The sequence below is a fragment of the Babylonia areolata genome, chromosome 33 (assembly GCF_041734735.1).
Source record: "Babylonia areolata isolate BAREFJ2019XMU chromosome 33, ASM4173473v1, whole genome shotgun sequence".
Classification (NCBI taxonomy): domain Eukaryota; kingdom Metazoa; phylum Mollusca; class Gastropoda; order Neogastropoda; family Buccinidae; genus Babylonia; species Babylonia areolata.
In genome coordinates, this window is record NC_134908.1 from 5,690,168 (window position 1) to 5,710,550 (window position 20,383).

Sequence of the window (20,383 nt, forward strand, 5' to 3'; positions counted from 1 at the left end):
GTGTGGTGTGGTGTAGTGTGGTGTGGTGTGGTGTGGTGTGGTGTAGTGTGGTGTGGTGTGGTGTGGTGTGGTGGGGCGACTGTTCCCTGGCGTCCATCACCTGGGAAAACACATCGCGTAGTTTTTTTTTGTAGTTTGTGTTGTGTTTCTAGTGTGGTGTGGTGTGGTGTAGTGTAGTGTAGTGTGGTGTGGTGCAGTGTAGTGTGGTGTGGTGTGGTGTGGTGTGGTGTGGTGTGGTGTGGTGTGGTGGGGCGACTGTTCCCTGGCGTCCATCACCTGGGAAAACACATCGCGTAGTTTTTTTTTGTAGTTTGTGTTGTGTTTCTAGTGTGGTGTGGTGTGGCGTGGTGTGGTGTGGTGTGGTGTGGTGTGGTGTGGTGTGGTGTGGTGTGGTGCAGTGTAGTGTAGTGTAGTGTGGTGTGGTGTGGTGTGGTGTGGTGTGGTGTGGTGTGGTGCAGTGTAGTATGGTGTGGTGTGGTGTGGTGTGCATGTGGTGTAGTGTAGTGTAGTGTAGTGTGGTGTGGTGTGGTGTGGTGTAGTGTGGTGTAGTGTAGTGTGGTGTGGTGTGGTGTGGTGTGCATGTGGTGTAGTGTAGTGTGGTGTGGTGTGGTGTGGTGTGGTGTGTAGTGTAGTGTGGTGTGGTGTAGTGGTGTGTGGTGTGGTGTAGTGTAGTGTAGTGTGGTGTGGTGTGGTGTGGTGTGGTGTGGTGCGTGTAGTGTCGTGTCATGTCGTGTCGTGTCGTGTCGTGTCGTGTAGTGCGTGTAGTGTCGTGTCGTGTCGTGTCGTGTCGTGTAGTGTGGTGTAGTGTAGTGCAGTGTCGTGTGGTGTAGTGTAGTGTAGTGTCGTGTGGTGTAGTATGGTGTAGTATGGTGTAGTGTAGTGTAGTGTAGTGTAGTGTAGTGTAGTGTAGTGTAGTGTAGTGTAGTGCATGTGGTGTGGTGTAGTGTAGTGTAGTGTAGTGTAGTGTTGTGTCATGTCGTGTCGTGTCGTGTCGTGTCATGCAGTGTAGTGTAGTGTGGTGTAGTGTAGTGCGTGTAGTGTCGTGTAGTGTAGTGTAGTGCGTGAAGTGTAGTGTAGTGTAGTGTGGTGTGGTGTAGTGTAGTGTAGTGTAGTGTAGTGGTGTAGTGTAGTGCGTGAAGTGTAGTGTATTGTGGTGTGGTGTAGTGCAATGTAGTGTAGTGAACAGGTGGGGTGACTGTTCCTTGGCGTCCATCACCTAGAGAAAACACACTGAGCTGTATTCCAGTTTACGTTGTATTGTGCTTCTGCTGTTGCTGTTGGTTATGTTTTGTGCTCCACTGCACTCTACTGTGTTGTCCATCACCTGCAAACACACCGTGGCCTTTTTTTTTCTTCGTCCTCCTCTCTTTTTGCCAGGCTGTGTACATGATTATAGACAGCAGGGTTCTCACTGGCAAAAACTTACGCAGAAAAATCCACTCTGATGAGTTTAAACACACACACTTGCATACAGAAAAAAAAAGAATTAAAAAAAAAGAAAAAAAAAAAAAGGTAGCCTCTGCACAGTTGCGAAGCGCTCTTTCCAATGGATAGCAGTCCAAATTTCACACAAAATCTGTTGTGACAATTCTTTCATTCATTCATTTTGCCCATCGCTCCTGGTGGAGCATAGGCCATCGACGACCCCTCGCCATCGCACTCTGTTCTGGGCTGTTCTGGCCATTCTAGTCCAGCTGGTCCCTTCCTGCTTCAGCTCTGCCTCAGTATCTCGCCCTTTCGGCTTTCACTGCACCGCATCATAAGTCTCCGGGATGGAGACCCTTCCTTGCCCAGGTGAATGTTTTGGTTCTTTGTCGTCGATGCTTCTGTAACTGGTCTTTTTTACAGGCAGGGTAGTTAACCCTACGCAAACCCCTTTATCCTTCAGGCGAGGTGGTCCTGCCTTAGTCGCCTCTTACGACATGCATGGCAGGGCAGTGGGTCTATTCTATCAGTGCCCAACCCACAGGGCAACTGTTGTGACAAACAGCAGTCCAAATTTCGCACAAAATCTGTTGTGACAAAGAGTGGTGCAACAATGCAATTCTATACCATTCAACCTTTCTTCCTTGTAAATCCAAACTTGATTTTTTTTTTTTTTTTTTTTTTTTTAAACACTGTACATTCTAGTCTAATTAAAGTACTGTAAATACTGATTTTTCTTATATACCCTTGACTAATTCCAACAGTGTAAATAACAATTTTTCTTGTATATCCTGTACTGATTTAAACCCTGTAAATATTGATTTTTTTTCTTCTGTATATCCTTGGCTAATTTAAACAATTTCCATTTTCTTTCTTGTTTATTCTAGAATAATTTAAACACTGTAGATACTGATTTTTCCTCATTTTTTATATACTATTTATATTTCAAATGTTCTTCTGAATGCACCATACAGTATAGTACTAAGAGATTCCTCATTCCTATGGGTAGATAGATTCCTCTTATTCCTATGGGTAGATAGATTCCTATTATTCCTATGGGTTGATATATTCATCTTATTCCTATGGGTAGATAGATTCCTATTATTCCTATGGGTTGATAGATTCGTTATTCCTATGGGTTAATAGATTCCTATTATTCCTATGGGTTGATAGATTCATTATTCCTATGGGTTGATAGATTCCTATTATTCCTATGGGTTGATAGATTCATTATTCCTATGGGTTGATAGATTCCTATTATTCCCATGGGTTGATAGATTCCTATTATTCCTATGGGTAGATAGATTCCTATTATTCCTATGGGTTGATAGATTCCTATTATTCCTATGGGTAGAGAGATTCCTATTATTCCCATGGGTAGAGAGATTCCTATTATTCCTATGGGTAGAGAGATTCCTATTATTCCCATGGGTAGAGAGATTCCTATTATTCCTATGGGTTGATAGATTCCTATTATTCCTATGGATAGACAGATTCCTATTATTCCCATGAGTTGATAGATTCCTATTATTCCTATGGGTTGATAGATTCATTATTCCTATGGATAGATTCCTATTATTCCTATGGGTAGACAGATTCCTATTATTCCCATGGGTTGATAGATTCCTATTATTCCTATGGGTAGATAGATTCATCTTATTCCTATGGGTAAATAGATTCATCTTATTCCTATGGGTAGATAGATTCCTATTATTCCTATGTGTTGATAGATTCCTATTATTCCTATGGGTAGATAGATTCATCTTATTCCTATGGGTAGACTGATTCCTATTATTCCTATGGATAGATAGATTCCTCATTCCTATGGGTAGATAGATTCATCTTATTCCTATGGATAGATTCCTATTATTCCTATGGGTTGATAGATTCCTCATTCCTATGGATAGATTCCTATTATTCCCATGGGTTGATAAATTCCTATTATTCCCATGGGTTGATAGGTTCCTATTATTCCTATGGGTTGATAGATTCCTATTATTCCCATGGGTTAATAAATTCCTATTATTCCCATGGGTTGATAGATTCCTATTATTCCCATGGGTTGATAGATTCCTATTATTCCTATGGGTAGATAGATTCCTATGATTCCTATTATTCCTATGGGTTGATAGATTCCTATTATTCCTATGGGTAGATAGAATCATCTTATTCCCATAGATAGATAGATTCCTATTATTCCTATGGGTAGATAGATTCATCTTATTCCTATGGGTAGATAGATTCATCTTATTCCTATAGGTAGATAGATTTCTCATTCCTATGGATAGATTCCTATTATTCCCATGGGTTGATAGATTCCTATTATTCCTATGGGTTGATAGATTCGTTTTTTCCTATGGGTTGATAGATTCCTATTATTCCTATGGGTAGATAGATTCCTATTATTCCCATGGGTAGATAGATTCCTCATTCCTATGGGTAGATAGATTCCTCATTCCTATGGGTAGATAGATTCCTCATTCCTATGGATAGATTCCTATTATTCCTATAGTAGATAGATTCCTATTATTCCTATGGGTAGATAGATTCCTCATTCCTATGGATAGATTCCTATTATTCCTATGGGTTGATAGATTCCTATTATTCCTATGGGTAGATAGATTCCTATTATTCCTATGGGTAGATAGATTCATTATTCCTATGGATAGATTCCTATTATTCCTATGGGTAGATAGACTCCTATTATTCCTATGGGTAGAGAGATTCCTCTTATTCCCACGGGTTGATATATTCCTATTATTCCTACAAGCAGATAGAGATTCCTATGGGAAAACAGATCCCTATCATTCTTATTCCCGAGCAGTTACACACGTTGTCATTAGTTATTTTGAAGTTGTTGGCTTTTTTTCCTTCCTGACCAGCTTTTGTAGAGTAGATACAATATTCAATAATCGTCTTACTTCTCTTGTTCTTCTTCTGTGTTCACTCGTATGCACACGAGTGGGCTTTTACGTGTATGACCATTTTTACCCCGCCATGTAGGCAGCCATACTCGATTTTCGGGGGAGTGGGGGGGGTGCATGCTGGGTATGTTCTTGTTTCCATAACCCACCGAACGCTGACATGGATTACAGGATCTTTAACGTGCATATTTGATCTTCTGCTTGCATATACACACGAAGGGGTTCAGGCACTAGCAGGTCTGCACATATGTCGACCTGGGATATCGTAAAAATCTCCACCCTTTACCCACCAGGCGCCGTCACCGTGATTCGAACCCGGGACCCTGAGATTGACAGTCCAACGTTTTAACCACTCGGCTACTGCGCCCGTCAATAATCGTCTTACCAATCCTGTGGCAAGGCTATCTCCAGTTCGATAGCGGGGGCGACCATCCGCAACCTAAGTGGGTCCTCAGGGGGCGGAGAGAGGGATGGCCCCCAAGATATAAGGGTCAGCTGCGAAATAAGCTAGATCCTTGTCTAAACGAATAAGCAGTCCCAGACCAGCTGGCGGTGTTCCTACCAGGACGGGGTGGAGTGACGCGTGGCACCGTCACCTCTAAAAAAAAATTACCCCCATGTGTCCCAAGACGGGTTCATCACGCGGGTAGGAGGCGTGTTTAAACCTCTAACCCCCTCTGCTCCCAGGGTAGGTCCTTAAACCCAGGAGCTTCCCAGCTATGGGCTGAATACAAAGACCTCAACGGCGGAGCAGGCAGAAGAGGAAACCCCTACTTTTCCAACGGCTGCAACGGCGGATGAAGGCACCCACCTGAAGTCCCTTGTGCATATGTGGACAAATGATGGATAATGGACAGAGAGGGTTCAATAGCCCTGTAAGGCCGCCTCTCTAGAGAAGACAAACTTGATCAAAATCACTCAGCCTGCCGAAGACAGAGTGCGTCTGCTACGGCGCAGTTCTGGGTGGAGTGGAGTGATGGCCTAGAGGTAACGTGTCCGCCTAGGAAGCGAGAGAATCTGAGCGCACTGGTTCGAATCACGGTTCAGCCGCCGATATTTTCTCCCCCTCCACTAGACCTCGAGTGGTGGTCTGGACGCTAGTCATTCGGATGAGACGATAAACCGAGGTCCCGTGTGCAGCATGCACTTAGCGCACGTAAAAGAACCCACGGCAACAAAAGGGTTGTTCCTGGGAAAATTCTGTACAAAAATCCACGTCAATAGGAAAAACAAAGAAAACTGCACGCAGGAAAAAAAAAAAAAGGAAAAAAAGGGTGGCGCTGTAGTATAGCGACGCGCTCTCCCTGGGGAGAGCAGCCCGAATTTCACAAAGAGAAATCTGTTGTGATAAAAAGAAATACAAAATTAGGACACACACGCAACATCAATCACCGTCATGTGTCAGACTACTTTAACGTCATGGCTTCGTTCCTACTAGCGACAACCCGAGAGGAACAGACCCGGGCCTTTAGCCTCAAGAGGGTCCACCCAAGCGACCTAGTGCCTCTGCTAACTCGGTGGTCAGGGGGACGGGTGCAATATCCAAGTGGTTAAAGCGTTGGACTGTCAATCTCAGGGTCCCGGGTTCGAATCATGGTGATGGCGCCTGGTGGGTAAAGGGTGGAGATTTTTACGATCTCCCAGGTCAACATAAGTGCAGACCTGCTAGTGCCTGAACCCCCTTCGTGTGTAAACGCATGCAGAAGATCAAATACGCACGTTAAAGATCCTGTAATCCATGTCAGCGTTCGGCGGGTTATGGAAACAAAAACATACCTAGCATGCACACCCCCGAAAACGGAGCATGGCTGCCTACATGGCGGGGTAAAAACGGTCATGCACGTAGAAGCCCACTCGTGTACATGCGAGTGAACGTGGGAGTTGCAGCCCACGAAAACAGAAGAAGAAGAAGAAGAAGGAGGTGGTCAGGGGAAGGCAGAGCAGAGCGTCTGACCTGACAAACCAGTCTTACCAATCCCGAGCGGTTACAGGTGTAGCCGTTGGTGACGTCCACCCACAGGAAGTCCTCCCCGGGGTGGTCCTCCCGGTGATGCTTGTACACGGCCGCCACGTTTGCCATCGTCACGTCACACTGTCCGCACTTGATGCGGTCCGGTGCGGATGAGGACCTCTCACTGCCGCCCGTCGCGTTGGTGGAGGACTGCTCTCCGTCCTCTCCCTGCGGATAGAATCAGTATCACTGTAAAAAAAAAAAACAAGAGAGGCAAGGCCTTCAAGACTCACTTGTGATAAATTAAGTCCCCTAGCATTAATTACAGAGTAATTTCCCTTCTTTACTCTCTGCACCAAAACGTTTGCAAAATAAATAAAAATTCCATGCTTAGCAAAAGAAGTTCCTGTTTGAACAAAAAATGATAATAACGACTGCTCTTGTTGTTGGGTCAGAATATCAGATCAAAGTGCCAAGTTTAGAGAATACAAAAAATATAAATATAACAGTAAATGCAGTTTGCATATAATTAGGCTTCATTTTTTATTTTTTTGTGCCCATCCCAGAGGTGCAATATTGCTTTAAACAAGATGACTGGAAAGAACTGAATTTTTCCTATTTTTATGCCTATTTTGGTGTCAACTGACAACGTATTTGCAGAGAAAATGTCAATGTTAAAGTTTACCACAGACACACAGACACACACACAACCGAACACTGGGTTAAAACATAGACTCACTTTGTTTACACAAGTGAGTCAAAAAATCAACATCTTTTAACTCTTCTTTACCAACATTGGGTGACTTTAGTCAAGAAGACAGTTCACAGCCAAACATGACTTTTAGTCGACATCAAGGGAATGACAGGGTGACTTTAGTCAAGGAGACAGTTCACAGCCATACGCGACTTTTAGTCGACATCAAGGGAATGACAGGGCGACTTTAGTCAAGGAGACAGTTCACAGCCATACGTGACTTTCAGTCGACATCAAGGGGTTGACAGGGTGACTTTAGTCAAGGAGACAGTTCACAGCCATACGTGACTTTCAGTCAACATCAACGGGTTGACAGGGCGACTTTAGTCAAGGAGACAGTTCACAGCCATACGCAACTTTTAGTCAACATCAAGGGAATGACAAGGCGACTTTAGTCAAGGAGACAGTTCACAGCCATACGCGACTTTTAGTCGACATCAAGGGGTTGACAGGGTGACTTTAGTCAAGAAGACAGTTTACAGCCATACGTGACTTTTAGTCGACATCAAGGACAGGGTGACTTTAGTCAAGGAGACAGTTCACAGCCATACGCAACTTTTAGTCGACATCAAGGGGTTGACAGGGCGACTTTAGTCAAGGAGACAGTTCACAGCCATACGCAACTTTTAGTCGACATCAAGGGGTTGACAGGGCGACTTTAGTCAAGGAGACAGTTCACAGCCATACGCAACTTTTAGTCGACATCAAGAGGTTGACAGGGCGACTTTAGTCAAGGAGACAGTTCACAGCCATACACAACTTTTAGTCGACATCAAGGGGTTGACAGGGCGACTTTAGTCAAGGAGACAGTTCACAGACATATGCAACTTTTAATCAACATCAAGGGGTTGACAGGGTGACTTTAGTCAAGGAGACAGTTCACAGCCATACGTGACTTTCAGTCAACATCAAGGGATCGACAGGGCGACTTTAGTCAGGAAGACAGTTTACAGCCATACGCAACTTTTAGTCGACATCAAGGGGTTGACAAAGCGACTTTAGTCAAGGAGACAGTTCACAGCCATACGCAACTTTTAGTCGACATCAAGGGGTTGACAGGGCGACTTTAGTCAAGGAGACAGTTCACAGCCATACGCAACTTTTAGTCGACATCAAGGGGTTGACAGGGCGACTTTAGTCAAGGAGACAGTTCACAGACATACGCAACTTTTAATCAACATCAAGGGGTTGACAAGGGGACTTTAGTTAAGGAGACAGTTCACAGCCATACATGACTTTTAGTCGACATCAAGGGATCGACAGGGCGACTTTAGTCAAGGAGACAGTTCACAGCCATACGCAACTTTTAGTCAACATCAAGGGGTTGACAGGGTGACTTTAGTCAAAGAGACAGTTCACAGCCATACGCAACTTTTAGTCGACATCAAGGGAATGACAGGGCGACTTTAGTCAAGGAGACAGTTCACAGCCATACGCAACTTTTAGTCAACATCAAGGGGTTGACAGGGTGACTTTAGTCAAAGAGACAGTTCACAGCCATACGCAACTTTTAGTCGACATCAAGGGAATGACAGGGTGACTTTAGTCAAGAAGACAGTTCACAGCCATACGCGACTTTTAGTCGACATCAAGGGAATGACAAGGCGACTTTAGTCAAGGAGACAGTTCACAGCCATACGTGACTTTTAGTCAACATCAAGGGATCGACAGGGCGACTTTAGTCAGGAAGACAGTTTACAGCCATACGCAACTTTTATTCGACATCAAGGGGTTGACATGGGAACTTTAGTCAAGGAGACAGTTCACAGCCATACGCAACTTTTAGTCAACATCAAGGGGTTGACAGGGTGACTACAAGCTAGGCTACAACAACCCTGACAGCCAGCATTTTTGCTGGTCCATACCACAGCTTCACCCATGCCAGAATTTCAGCTGTGTGGCAGAACCCCAGTGACAGCATGTACATGTAGAAAGTACATGGAGAGCTGTGTCACTGACCGCCTGGGGACCGCGCAGCCAACTGGATTGAACGTCAGAAGAGTCACTGACGTCTAGCACCTGGGCCCTTCTGCCTTGATCTCTCTATCCTTATTCTTTCTTTAACTCACTCAGTACGGCCAGTCCTCTCTTCTCCTCTACACAGACCCCTGGATATCCAGTGGGTGTCTGAATGACCGACCCAACCTTCAACTTCCGTTGTCAGAATTGTGGTATTCTTTGTCAGCATTCACGTCTTCAGTGAAAGAGCCTTCCGCTTGCAATATTTTGATGATGGTAATTGGGGTGAAACGCTGTTAACGTCGTCTCTTTCGCCGTTCGTATGGAGAGAGTTAACCTCCTATCTCACCTTTTAGAAGCAATATATATATATATATATATATATATATATATATATGTGTGTGTGTGTGTGTGTGTGTGTGTGTATGTGTATGTATACACACACACACATATATATATATATATAAATTTTTGTGTGTGTGTGTGTGCGTGTGTGTGCATGTGTGCGTGAGTATGTACTGCACTGAATGGTGATCAGCAAGTGTTTAACAGTGTGCATGGCCCATCAAAACACAAAGTAGTGAGACATCACCACCCATTTCCCACATAGGCTTTCCTAATCCATCACTGTCCTGTCCTCTTCTCATCACTTGACAACGGAGGCCTGTGGTTGGAAACGGTCACCGTGTCACCACCCATTTCTCACATAGGCTTTCCTAATCCATCACTGTCCTGTCCTCTTCTCATCACTTGACAACGGGGGCCTGTGGTTGGAAACGGTCACCGTGTCACCACCCATTTCCCACATAGGCTTTCCTAATCCAACACTGTCCTGTCCTCTTCTCATCACTTGACAACGGGGGCCTGTGGTTGGAAACGGTCACCGTGTCACCACCCATTTCCCACATAGGCTTTCCTAATCCAACACTGTCCTGTCCTCTTCTCATCACTTGACAACGGGGGCCTGTGGTTGGAAACGGTCACCGTGTCACCACCCATTTCCCACATAGGCTTTCCTAATCCAACACTGTCCTGTCCTCTTCTCATCACTTGACAACGGGGGCCTGTGGTTGGAAACGGTCACCGTGTCACCACCCATTTCCCACATAGGCTTTCCTAATCCATCACTGTCCTGTCCTCTTCTCATCACTTGACAACGGGGGCCTGTGGTTGGAAACGGTCACCGTGTCACCACCCATTTCCCACATAGGCTTTCCTAATCCAACACTGTCCTGTCCTCTTCTCATCACTTGACAACGGGGGCCTGTGGTTGGAAACGGTCACCGTGTCACCACCCATTTCCCACATAGGCTTTCCTAATCCAACACTGTCCTGTCCTCTTCTCATCACTTGACAACGGGGGCCTGTGGTTGGAAACGGTCGTGGTGGTGGTATCCCACGAAAAAAAAAGAAAGAGTCATCTACCACCAAAAAAGGTCCTCTCTCACTGACCTGTGCAGGGTCTGCTGCTTCAAGGTTGCTCTCGGCGTTATCCGAGTCGGCCACAAAGCCCTCTGGCAGGCGGAAGAAGATTGTCCAGAGTTCTCTGCCCTTGTGGCCGCATCGGACGTGCTGGTTGATGGTGTCTCTGTCGAAATGGCGCAGAAAAAGAAATAAATTCATGCAGATTTTTTTTTTTTTTTTCTCATGATAATACATAGATTTCATTCTTGAGTGGATTTATTAATATTTGTCAGCAAGGTGACAATGCTCATTTATATACGTAAATTCATGTGGATTTTGTTTTTCACGATTATAAATAGATATAATTCTTGAGTGGAGTCTTACTGTTTATATTAATAAGCAGATGACAATACTGGTTTATATATATATATATATATGTTTAAATTCATGCAGATTGTTTTCATGATAACAAATATATATATATATATATATATATATAGATAGATAGATATATATATATATATATATATATATATTCTTGAGTGGATTTAAACTGTTCATATGTCTGTTAGTGTTCATGAGCAGATGACAATGCTTGTTTATATATTGTATTTTAATTCATGAACTGTTTTTTTTTTGTTTGTTTGTTTTTTCATGATAACAAATGGATATTATGCTTGAAAGGATTTTAACTGTTTATAAATATTTGTGAGCAGACAACAATGCCGTTTTATATCTTTACTTTTCATTTTTGAATCAATTAAACAGATACTATCCTTGAGCAGATTTTTAACTCTACATGTTCATGAGCAGATAACAGTATACAACTTGTGCATACATGTCTATTTCTACATGGAAATACTCTCTCCCTCTCTCTCTCCCCTCATCCATCCATTAACCACGCTAGTTAACCCTATCAGTGCCAAGCCTATCTTATGCTCAGTCAGTGACAACTATTTGCCAAAGGATATTTTGGTCACAGAGAGTAATAATCTTTAAAAAAAAAAAAAAGGAAAAAAAAAAAAAAAAAGAGAGAAAGAATATACATATAACTAACAAGCAAAGTACTATAGTAAAAGAAAGCATGATAATATATTTTGAACCTATACTTTTCTGAAAGGAAAATGAGCACACTATCCGAATATGGACTGGGATCTTTTTTTTTTTTTTTTTCACACCAGGAGGGAACAGGGGAAATCTTCATCCTTGGGCACTCTAGGGGTTCAACCCTAATCCCCCCCCCCCCATGTCCCCCCCCCCACCCCATGCCCCCCGGCACTCCCCCCTCCCATCACGACAGGTACTACACTAACGTGTTAGTACAGTGTCCAGGGCATCTCTCCTTTCAGTTCCCCTTCTTGTGTGAGCTGTGCTTGACGATGTGTGTAAATATGTATGTGTACATAGGTACATGCATGCGTATGAATGTGTATTTATTTGTGTGTGTGTGTGTGTGTGTGTGTGTGTGTGTGTGTGTGTGTGTGTGTGTGCATGAATGTGTCTGTTTGTATGTGTGTGTGTGTTTGTGCGTGCCTATGTGTGGAGGCTAGCTGCTATGTACATGTGTATGTTTTAATGCATACATGTACATACTGTGTGACTCTGTGTGTGTGTGTGTGTGTGTGTGTGTGTGTGTGTGTGTGTGTGTGTCTGTGTGTGTGTAGTTTGAAAAGTCACATTTTGGTATGTGTAACATTGATACACATTAACATGTCACGTAAGCAAAAGTGTTTTTTTGTAACGCACCTATAGCAGATTTCTCGATAGTGTGCTGTATCCATTATTAGTAATATTATCATCATCATCTCACCTGCGACTACAGCGGAGACTGCAGTAAGGGCACAGGTAGCGCTTGGGCAGGTGGCGCCGCAGGTGAGACTTCATGGCCTGCACCGTGGAGGTGGTGAACTCGCAGTGCTCGCAACTCAGCAGCCGGCTGCTCATCACCGAGTACCCGGGGCCCGGCGGTGCCTCCAGGTCTGGGGGGTTGTCCTGTTGGACGAGTGAGGAGGTTGTCACGGGTTCGAGTCTTCAAATTTTCTCTCCCTCTCTCTCTTTCAGTTAATACTATTTATCTCACACTTAAAAAAGAATATACATATGTATATATCAGCACAACAGCCAAGTGGTTAAAGCGTCGGACAATTCAATCTCAGGGTCACGGGTTTGAATCTCAGTAACTGCGCCTGGTGTTTTTGTTGTTTTTTTGGGGGGGGGGTGAAATTTTTTTATTTCAGAAAAATATGCATAAAATCGTAATTTTGGAATCGGTTCTAAAACTCGAATACATTCCTAAAAAATTAGGAATGGTTGGGGCAGCTATGCTGAGTATGGCTGCCTACATGGCAGGGTGAATAAATAAAACGGTCATACACATAAAACGTTACCTGTCTGAGTGAGTGTTTGTATATTTTGTATACATGTGTGCGTGCCTGAAATCTAATTGAATGACACAGGAAACGAATGATGAGCACCCGATGGCAGCTGTCAGTCAGCTCTACCCAGGTAGGCAGCCTGTGATGCAAATGACCCCGAGTTTGTAAAGCGCTTAGGGCTTAGCCTCTGAATGAGGATAGGCGCTATATAAGCATCCATATCATTCATCACCAAAACACAATATATACATGTACATATATATATATATTTGAAAATCAAACCGAGCATCTAAAAATCATTCCGAATAGAGAACAAACCAAGGTCCCTCGGCAGCAACACGCACTTGGTGCCACTGTAAAAAAAAAACAAAAAAAAAACAAACCCATGGCAACAAACAAAAGTCTTGTCCTCTAGCTTCTTCTTCTTCGTTCACTTGTATGCACACGAGTGGGCTTTTACATGTATGACCGTTTTTTTACCCCGCCATGTAGGCAGCCATACTCCGTTTTCGGGGGTGTGCATGCTGGGTATGTTCTTGTTTCCATAACCCACCGAACGCTGACATGGATTACAGGATCTTTAACGTGCATATTTGATCTTCTGCTTGCATATACACACAAAGGGGGTTCAGGCACTGGCAGGTCTGCACATATGTTGACCTGGGAGATCGTAAAAATCTCCACCCTTTACCCACCAGGCGCCGTCACCGTGATTCGAACCCGGGACCCTGAGATTGACAGTCCAACGCTTTAACCACTCGGCTACTGCGCCCGTCTTGTCCTCTAGCTAAATTCTGTGAAGGAAATCCACTCTGATAAGTACACAAATATAATTATAATGCATGCACTCAAGGCCTGACTAAACATGCTCCTGGTCAGCGATCTGCCTTGCATATGTGGTGTGGCATATATATATATATATATATATATATATATATATATATATATATATAAGGAGTTGTCCAAACGTAGCGACATATCGTTGAGAAAATTGGAAACTGAAAAAAAAAAAACAACGGATGACAGACACACATTTTTTTTTTTTTTTTTTTTTTTACTGACATCATACACTTAACCCTTTCAGTGCTGAGCCTGTGTAATGTTCAATGACAACTGTTTGCCAAGGGATGTTTTGGTCACAGAGTGTAACGTTACTAATACTTCAGCGAAAAAAAAAAAAAAAATCATGCATGAAACTACTCAAAGAAAGTATGTCACTATAAATATATAACCTATACTTTTTCCCTCAAACTCAAAGCAAAACTGAATATACTATCCAATGATGACAATTTCATATGAAAAATTTTAATATAATCTATTTTGTGACGGGGGAAAAATCCTACAATAATGCAGATGGAAATTTCCATCCTGGGGACACTTTCCACACACAAGAAAAGAGGACGGAAATTTCCACCCTGGGGCACTGAAGGGGTTTAAAAAAAAAGAAAAAAAAAAAAAAGGAAAAAAGAAAAATTTTTTAAACTGAAAACACCACCACTGCTACTACCAACCACCTACCTACCACCCACCCCCTCAACCTTAGCAATGGTGATCTCCCCTGTTTTAAACTGAAAGCACCACCACTATGACTACCAACCACCCACCCACCCACATCCATGCTTTAGCATTGGTGATCTCCCCTGTTTGAAACTGAAAGCACCACTGCTACTACCAACCACCCACCACCCTTGAAAACTACTCAAAGAAAATTTATATAAAATACATATATATAACCAATTTTTTTTTTTACTTTTCTGAAAGGAAAACAAACACACAATCCAATTATGAAAATTTCACATGAAAATTTAATGATTTTGTGATAGGAAAAATTCCTACAATGGCGAAAATTTCTGTTCCAGGGGTACTGAAGGGTTAAAAAAAAAAAAATTTGAAAGCACTCCCTCTACTACTACCAACCACCTAAACCATACCTTAGCAATGGTGATCTCCCCTGTTTTAAACTGGAAGAACCACTACTACTACCAACCACCACCACCCACACCCTCAACCTTAGCATTGGTGATTTCCCCTGTTTTAAACTGGAAGGACCACTACTACTACTACCACCCACCACCCACACCCTCAACCTTAGCATTGGTGATTTCCCCTGTTTTAAACTGGAAGGACCACTACTACTACTACCACCCACCACCTCAACCTTAGCATTGGTGATTTCCCCTGTTTTAAACTGGAAGAACCACTACAACTACTACCACCCACCACCACCCACACCCTCAACCTTAGCATTGGTGATTTCCCCTGTTTTAAACTGGAAGAACCACTACTACTACTACCAACCACCCACCACCCACACCCTCAACCTTAGGATTGGTGATTTCCCCTGTTTTCAACTGGAAGAACCACTACTACTACTACCAACCACCCACACCCTCAACCTTAGCATTGGTGATTTCCCCTGTTTTCAACTGGAAGAACCACTACTACTACTACCAACCACCCACACCCTCAACCTTAGCATTGGTGATCTCCCCTGTTTTAAACTGGAAGAACCACTACGACTACTACCAACCACCCACCACCCACACCCTCAACCTTAGGATTGGTGATCTCCCCTGTTTTCAACTGGAAGAACCACTACGACTACTACCAACCACCCACCACCCACAACCACACCCTCAGCTTGGTGATATCCCCTGCTTTAAACTCAAAGCTCCACAGGCTGGGGAATTGCTTCCTCTGAAAATCAGCCCGGGGTCCAAAAACTAAATTAGTGATTTTTAAGAGGTTTTGGGGTCCTCTCCTGAAAGCTAAACAATAATTTACAGTTTCTTCTCTGACAGAAAACTGAACCTGGCTTGAAACGGACTGGACAAAAATAAAATGTACCCATCCATTTTTTCTTCTTTTTTTTTTTTTATTCTCTGAAGAAAAAAAATGTTCCCTCTGAAATCAACTGCTCTTCCTCTGAAAATAGCAGTTTTGAAAGGAAAACAAACATGCAATCCAATTTATGACAATTTCACATGAAAATTTAAACATTTTGTGATAGGAAAAATTCCCACAATGGCGCTGACGAAAATTTCTGTTCCCGGAGCAATGAAAGGATTGCTGAAAAAAAAAGAAGAAAAAAAAAAGGCATTTCAAACCAAAAACACCACCACTACTACTACTAGCAACCATCCACCACGCTCACCTTAGCACTGGTGATCTCCCCTGTTTTAAACTGAAAGCACCAGCACTACCAACCACCCACATTTTAATTTTTTTTTCCCCCTCTGAAAAAAAAAAAAAAAATTTTCCTCTGAAATCTACTTAGCTCTTCCGCTGAAAATAGTGGATCCATTGAGAGTTCCCCATCCCGGCACCACTACTACTACTACTACCAAGCACCCACCACCACACCCACAGCCCTCACCTTAGCACTGGTGATCTCCGCTAGCACCACTACCACCCACCACTGCCACACACAACCTTCACCTTAGCACTAGTGATCTCCCTTGACACCACTACTACTGCTACCACCCACCACCGCCACACACAACCCTCACCTTAGTGTTGGTGATCTCCCTTAGCACCACCACTGCCACACACAACCCTCCCTTAACTCTCTCCATATGAACGGCGAAAGAGACGACGTGAACAGCGTTTCACCCCAATTACCATCATCAAAGTATTGCAAGTGGAAGGCTGTCATACTGAAGAGGTGAATGTTGACAAAGAATACCACAATTCTGACGACGGAAGCTAAAGGTTGGGTCATTCAGACACCAACTGGACATCCGAGGGGTCTGTGTAGAGGAGAAGAGAGGACTGGCCGTACTGAGTGAGTTAATGCCACTACTACTACTAATACCCACCACCGCCACACACAACCCTCACCTTAGTGTTGGTGATCTCCCTTAACACCACCACTACTACTACTACCCACCACCACACACAACCCTCACCTTAGTGTTGGTGATCTCCCTTAACACCACCACTACTACTACTACCACCCACCACACACAACCCTCACCTTAGCGTTGGTGACCTCCCTTAACGCCACTACTACTACTACCACCCACCACACACAACCCTCACCTTAGCGTTGGTGATCTCCCTTAACACCACTACTACTTTCTACCACCCACCACCGCCACACACAACCTTCACCTTAGTGTTGATGATCTCCTTTAACACCACTACTACTACTACCACCCACCACCGCCACACACAACCCTCACCTTAGCATTGGTGATCTCCCCTGTCTCGGTGCAGATGTAGCCGGTGGCGGAGTCCAGCCAGCGGAACTCCTGCTCCTGGTGCTCCTTGATGAAGTGCAGCCACACGTCGCACACGTTCTGCGCCGAGAAGTCGCAGCACGCGCACACCATTACCGCCCCGTCCTCCTTCGGACGGTCGTCACGCTGACCGTGCCCACCACTCCCGCCCCCTCGAGGGGAATAGGGGGCGTCGTATTCGTACGTCCTCCGAAGCTTGGCCGCGGAGGGGGAGAAGGAGGAGGAGGAAGAGACGCGCGAGTGGGCCGAGAACGATTTCTTCGCCTTGCGCTTCGATGGGACGGGGCTGTAAGGTGCGGCGGCCAGGCTCGCCTCGGTCCCCGCTGGGCTGCGGGCCATAGCCACGGCGATCTCCTGGCACTCCCTGAGGAGCTCCTGTAGGCGGCGCTCCTTGCGGGGGATCTTGACGTAGGTGAAGGTCTCATTGTGCATGTTGGCCCGGCAGTGCTTGCGGCACTGGTCTGGGGACGGGTAGAAGGCCCCGCAGGTGGTGCAGGTGTAGGGGCGGTAGTTGATGTGGCGGTTCAGGTGGTAGCGCATCTTGGAGTGCGCCCGCGTCTTGACGTGGCAGCTGCGGCACACGAAGCGCCAGGCGGGGACCCGCTTGCCCCGGTACACGTTCCCCGGGTGCGTCTCGGCAAAGTGAGCCCTCAGGTCGTCCTCCCCTGAAGTCTTGAAGCTGCAGTAGAAACACTGCCACAGCGTGTCGTCGTGACCTCCACCCACACCCCCACCACCACCCACCTTCCCACCACCCTGCATCTTCACAACGTTCACTGCCGTCTCGAAGGCAGACGTGTCCTCATCCTCCCCCCGACCTTCACCGTCATCCTTGATCCCCTCTTCCTCGTCCTCGTTGGGCTTCATGGGCTCGCCCAGGGAGTGGTTGTCACGTGTGTGCCGCACGATCTCCGAGTGGGTCATGGTCTCAAAGTTGCAGTAGGCGCAGGCGTAGAGCTGGGTGGAGGTGCTGTTCAGCAAAGGGAGGTCAGCCTCCCGGCGCTTGGAGGTGGCGGCCGCCTTGCACTTCTTCATCGAGTCATACTCCAGCTCCTCGTGGCTCATCTCAAACTTCCTCTTCACCGTCCTGTGGTTGGACACGGCCTCGGGGATGGGCGTCCCTGGGTGCTCGTTGCCAATGTGCTGCTCGATGAGCACGCGGCTGAGTGTCTTGTAGTTGCAGACGGGACACTCGTGCTCGCGGTACTGCTCATGGACCCGGTAGATGTGTCGCACGATGTTGGAGCGGTGCAGTGAGGTGAACTTGCACTTCTCGCAGATGTGCCGCTTGAAGCCCTTCTCCTTGATGGTGATGACCCGGATGTTGGTCTGCACGTCCGTGGCGACCTTGGCCTTGGTGCCGTTGGCCGCCAGCAGGGACGTGGAACTGACCTCCCGCTCACCCCCGACCCCTCCATGACCCATGACCCCAATGAACCGGTCGTAGCTAATGCCGCTCTCGTCCCCGTTCACCTCCCGGTCTAAGGGCTCCTGACCCAAATTGTCGTCGCCGTCATCGTCCTCGTCCTTTGGCTCCTCCTTGATGGAGAACCCAGACTTCTTGTTGCCGCTGAACATGGCCACCAGAAGGCCTTGACCTCCCTCGAAGGTGGTGGTCAGAGCGTCCTGGCTGTCCTCATCCGACACGGCCTCCTTCTTGAGCACCTTCTTCATGCTCCAGGGGGGAGCCACCTTGCTGTGGGGGTCGACCGTGCCCTCAGCCAGGCCCTTCATGAACTCCGCCACATGGGAGTCCAGGTCCACTGACAGGTAGCGCAGGCTCAGCTCCGCGTCCTTGTGGTCCTCACGGATGTGGGTGAAGACCTGGTAGCGCTCGACGCCCTCGAAGGGGCAGTAGGGGCAGCCGATGATGCCCACCTTAAGGTGCTTCATCAGGATGTGCCGGTGCACCGCGTACCTGCGCGGGAAGTCCCACTTGCACACCTCACAGCTGAACGTCGAGCCGGCCTCGCGGATCATGCAAGACAGGCGGCGGTGGAGGATATCACGGCCCAGGAGCAGCAGGTTGGGGTTCAGCTGGTTCCTCCCTCCTCCCCCACCACTAGTAGAAGGAGAGGGGGTTCTCGGGGGCGTGCCGCGAGGGGAGGAGGAGGAGGAGGAGCCCCCACCACCCCCGACCGCCCCCGCCTCTTGCCCGGAAGAGAGCTGGGGAGGCTCCGGGAGCTTGAACTCCCCGTCCATGCTGAGGTCCAACCCCGCGGCCGCCGCCGTGGCTGAGGTCGCCGAGAGGTCGAGGGTGTCGTCGGCTGCCAGGGTCATGCGGCTGAGGAAGTCGGCCACCTGGCTGTGGAGGTTGTGGGCCAGGTTGCGCATGTTGATGGGGGCGTTCTTGTGCGTCTCGATGATGTGGTCCATCATGATGTGGCGCTCCACCCCCTCCAGGTCGCAGTAGCCGCAGCCAATCAGGTTCACCTGCATATCAGGGGGGGGGGGGGGGGGGGGGGGGTAACACAGTTTGATTCAGTATGTAAAAGGGTGGATTCTCTCTGAAAAACAGCAACACACTCTGCCAGGATGTCACATAATCTTCTTCTTCTTCTTGGTTCGTGGGCTGCAACTCCCACCTTCACTCGTATGTACACGAGTGGGCTTTTACGTGTATGACTATTTTCCCCCTGCCATGTAGGCAGCCACACTCTGTTTTCTGGAGGGGGTGCATGCTGGGTATGATCTTGTTTCTACAACCCACTGAACGCTGACATGGATTACAGGATCTTTAACGTGCATATCTGATCTCCTGCTTGCGTATACACACGAAGGGGGGTTCAGGCACAAGCAGGTCTGCACATATGTTGACCCGGGAGATTGAAAAGAACCCTCCACCCTTTACCCACCAGGCGCCGTTATCAAGATTCAAACCTGGGACTTGTAAACATGAAACAAGAACCGAAGAAGATTCAATACATGTACACATTTCTGTTATAATGTAAACATGAAACAAGAACTGAAGAAGATTCAATATATGTACACATTTCTGTTGTAATGTGAACATAAAAAAAACAATTTTGAATAAAAATGTATTCTTTTTCTTCTTCCTACTAGTTCTGCTGCTACCACCACCACCACCACCACCACCACTACTGCTAAGCCTTATAACTAATACTATTTTTCTAAATAATAATTTACATATCATTATGCTCAGGGATCTCTTATTCCTTTATTCTTTTCTACTCCCTACTGTTATTAATATATGCATGCATGTATGTGTGTTGTAAAGATGAACATTTGGGAAAAAGGAAGTGTATTAATACTTTTTAGAGAATAAATTCATATATATGGTACATGCATGCCCTGCTTCTCTTCTGGACTTTCATTGTTGTTCTACTCTC

The 20,383-nt window shown here is 45.9% G+C and overlaps 1 protein-coding gene across 1 annotated transcript in view; it reads right to left on the minus strand.

Annotated features, from left to right (window-relative positions):
- LOC143276847 (uncharacterized) overlaps window positions 1-20,383 on the minus strand; it is a 75,533-nt gene that overhangs the window by 9,084 nt on the left and 46,066 nt on the right. The window contains exons 4-7 of the mRNA XM_076581503.1: window positions 16,977-19,466; window positions 12,228-12,409; window positions 10,466-10,601; window positions 6,322-6,528 (exon numbers count right to left, since the gene is read on the minus strand). Of these exons, the coding sequence (XP_076437618.1) occupies window positions 6,322-6,528; window positions 10,466-10,601; window positions 12,228-12,409; window positions 16,977-19,466 (3,015 nt within the window). The remainder of the gene's footprint in view (window positions 1-6,321; window positions 6,529-10,465; window positions 10,602-12,227; window positions 12,410-16,976; window positions 19,467-20,383) is intronic.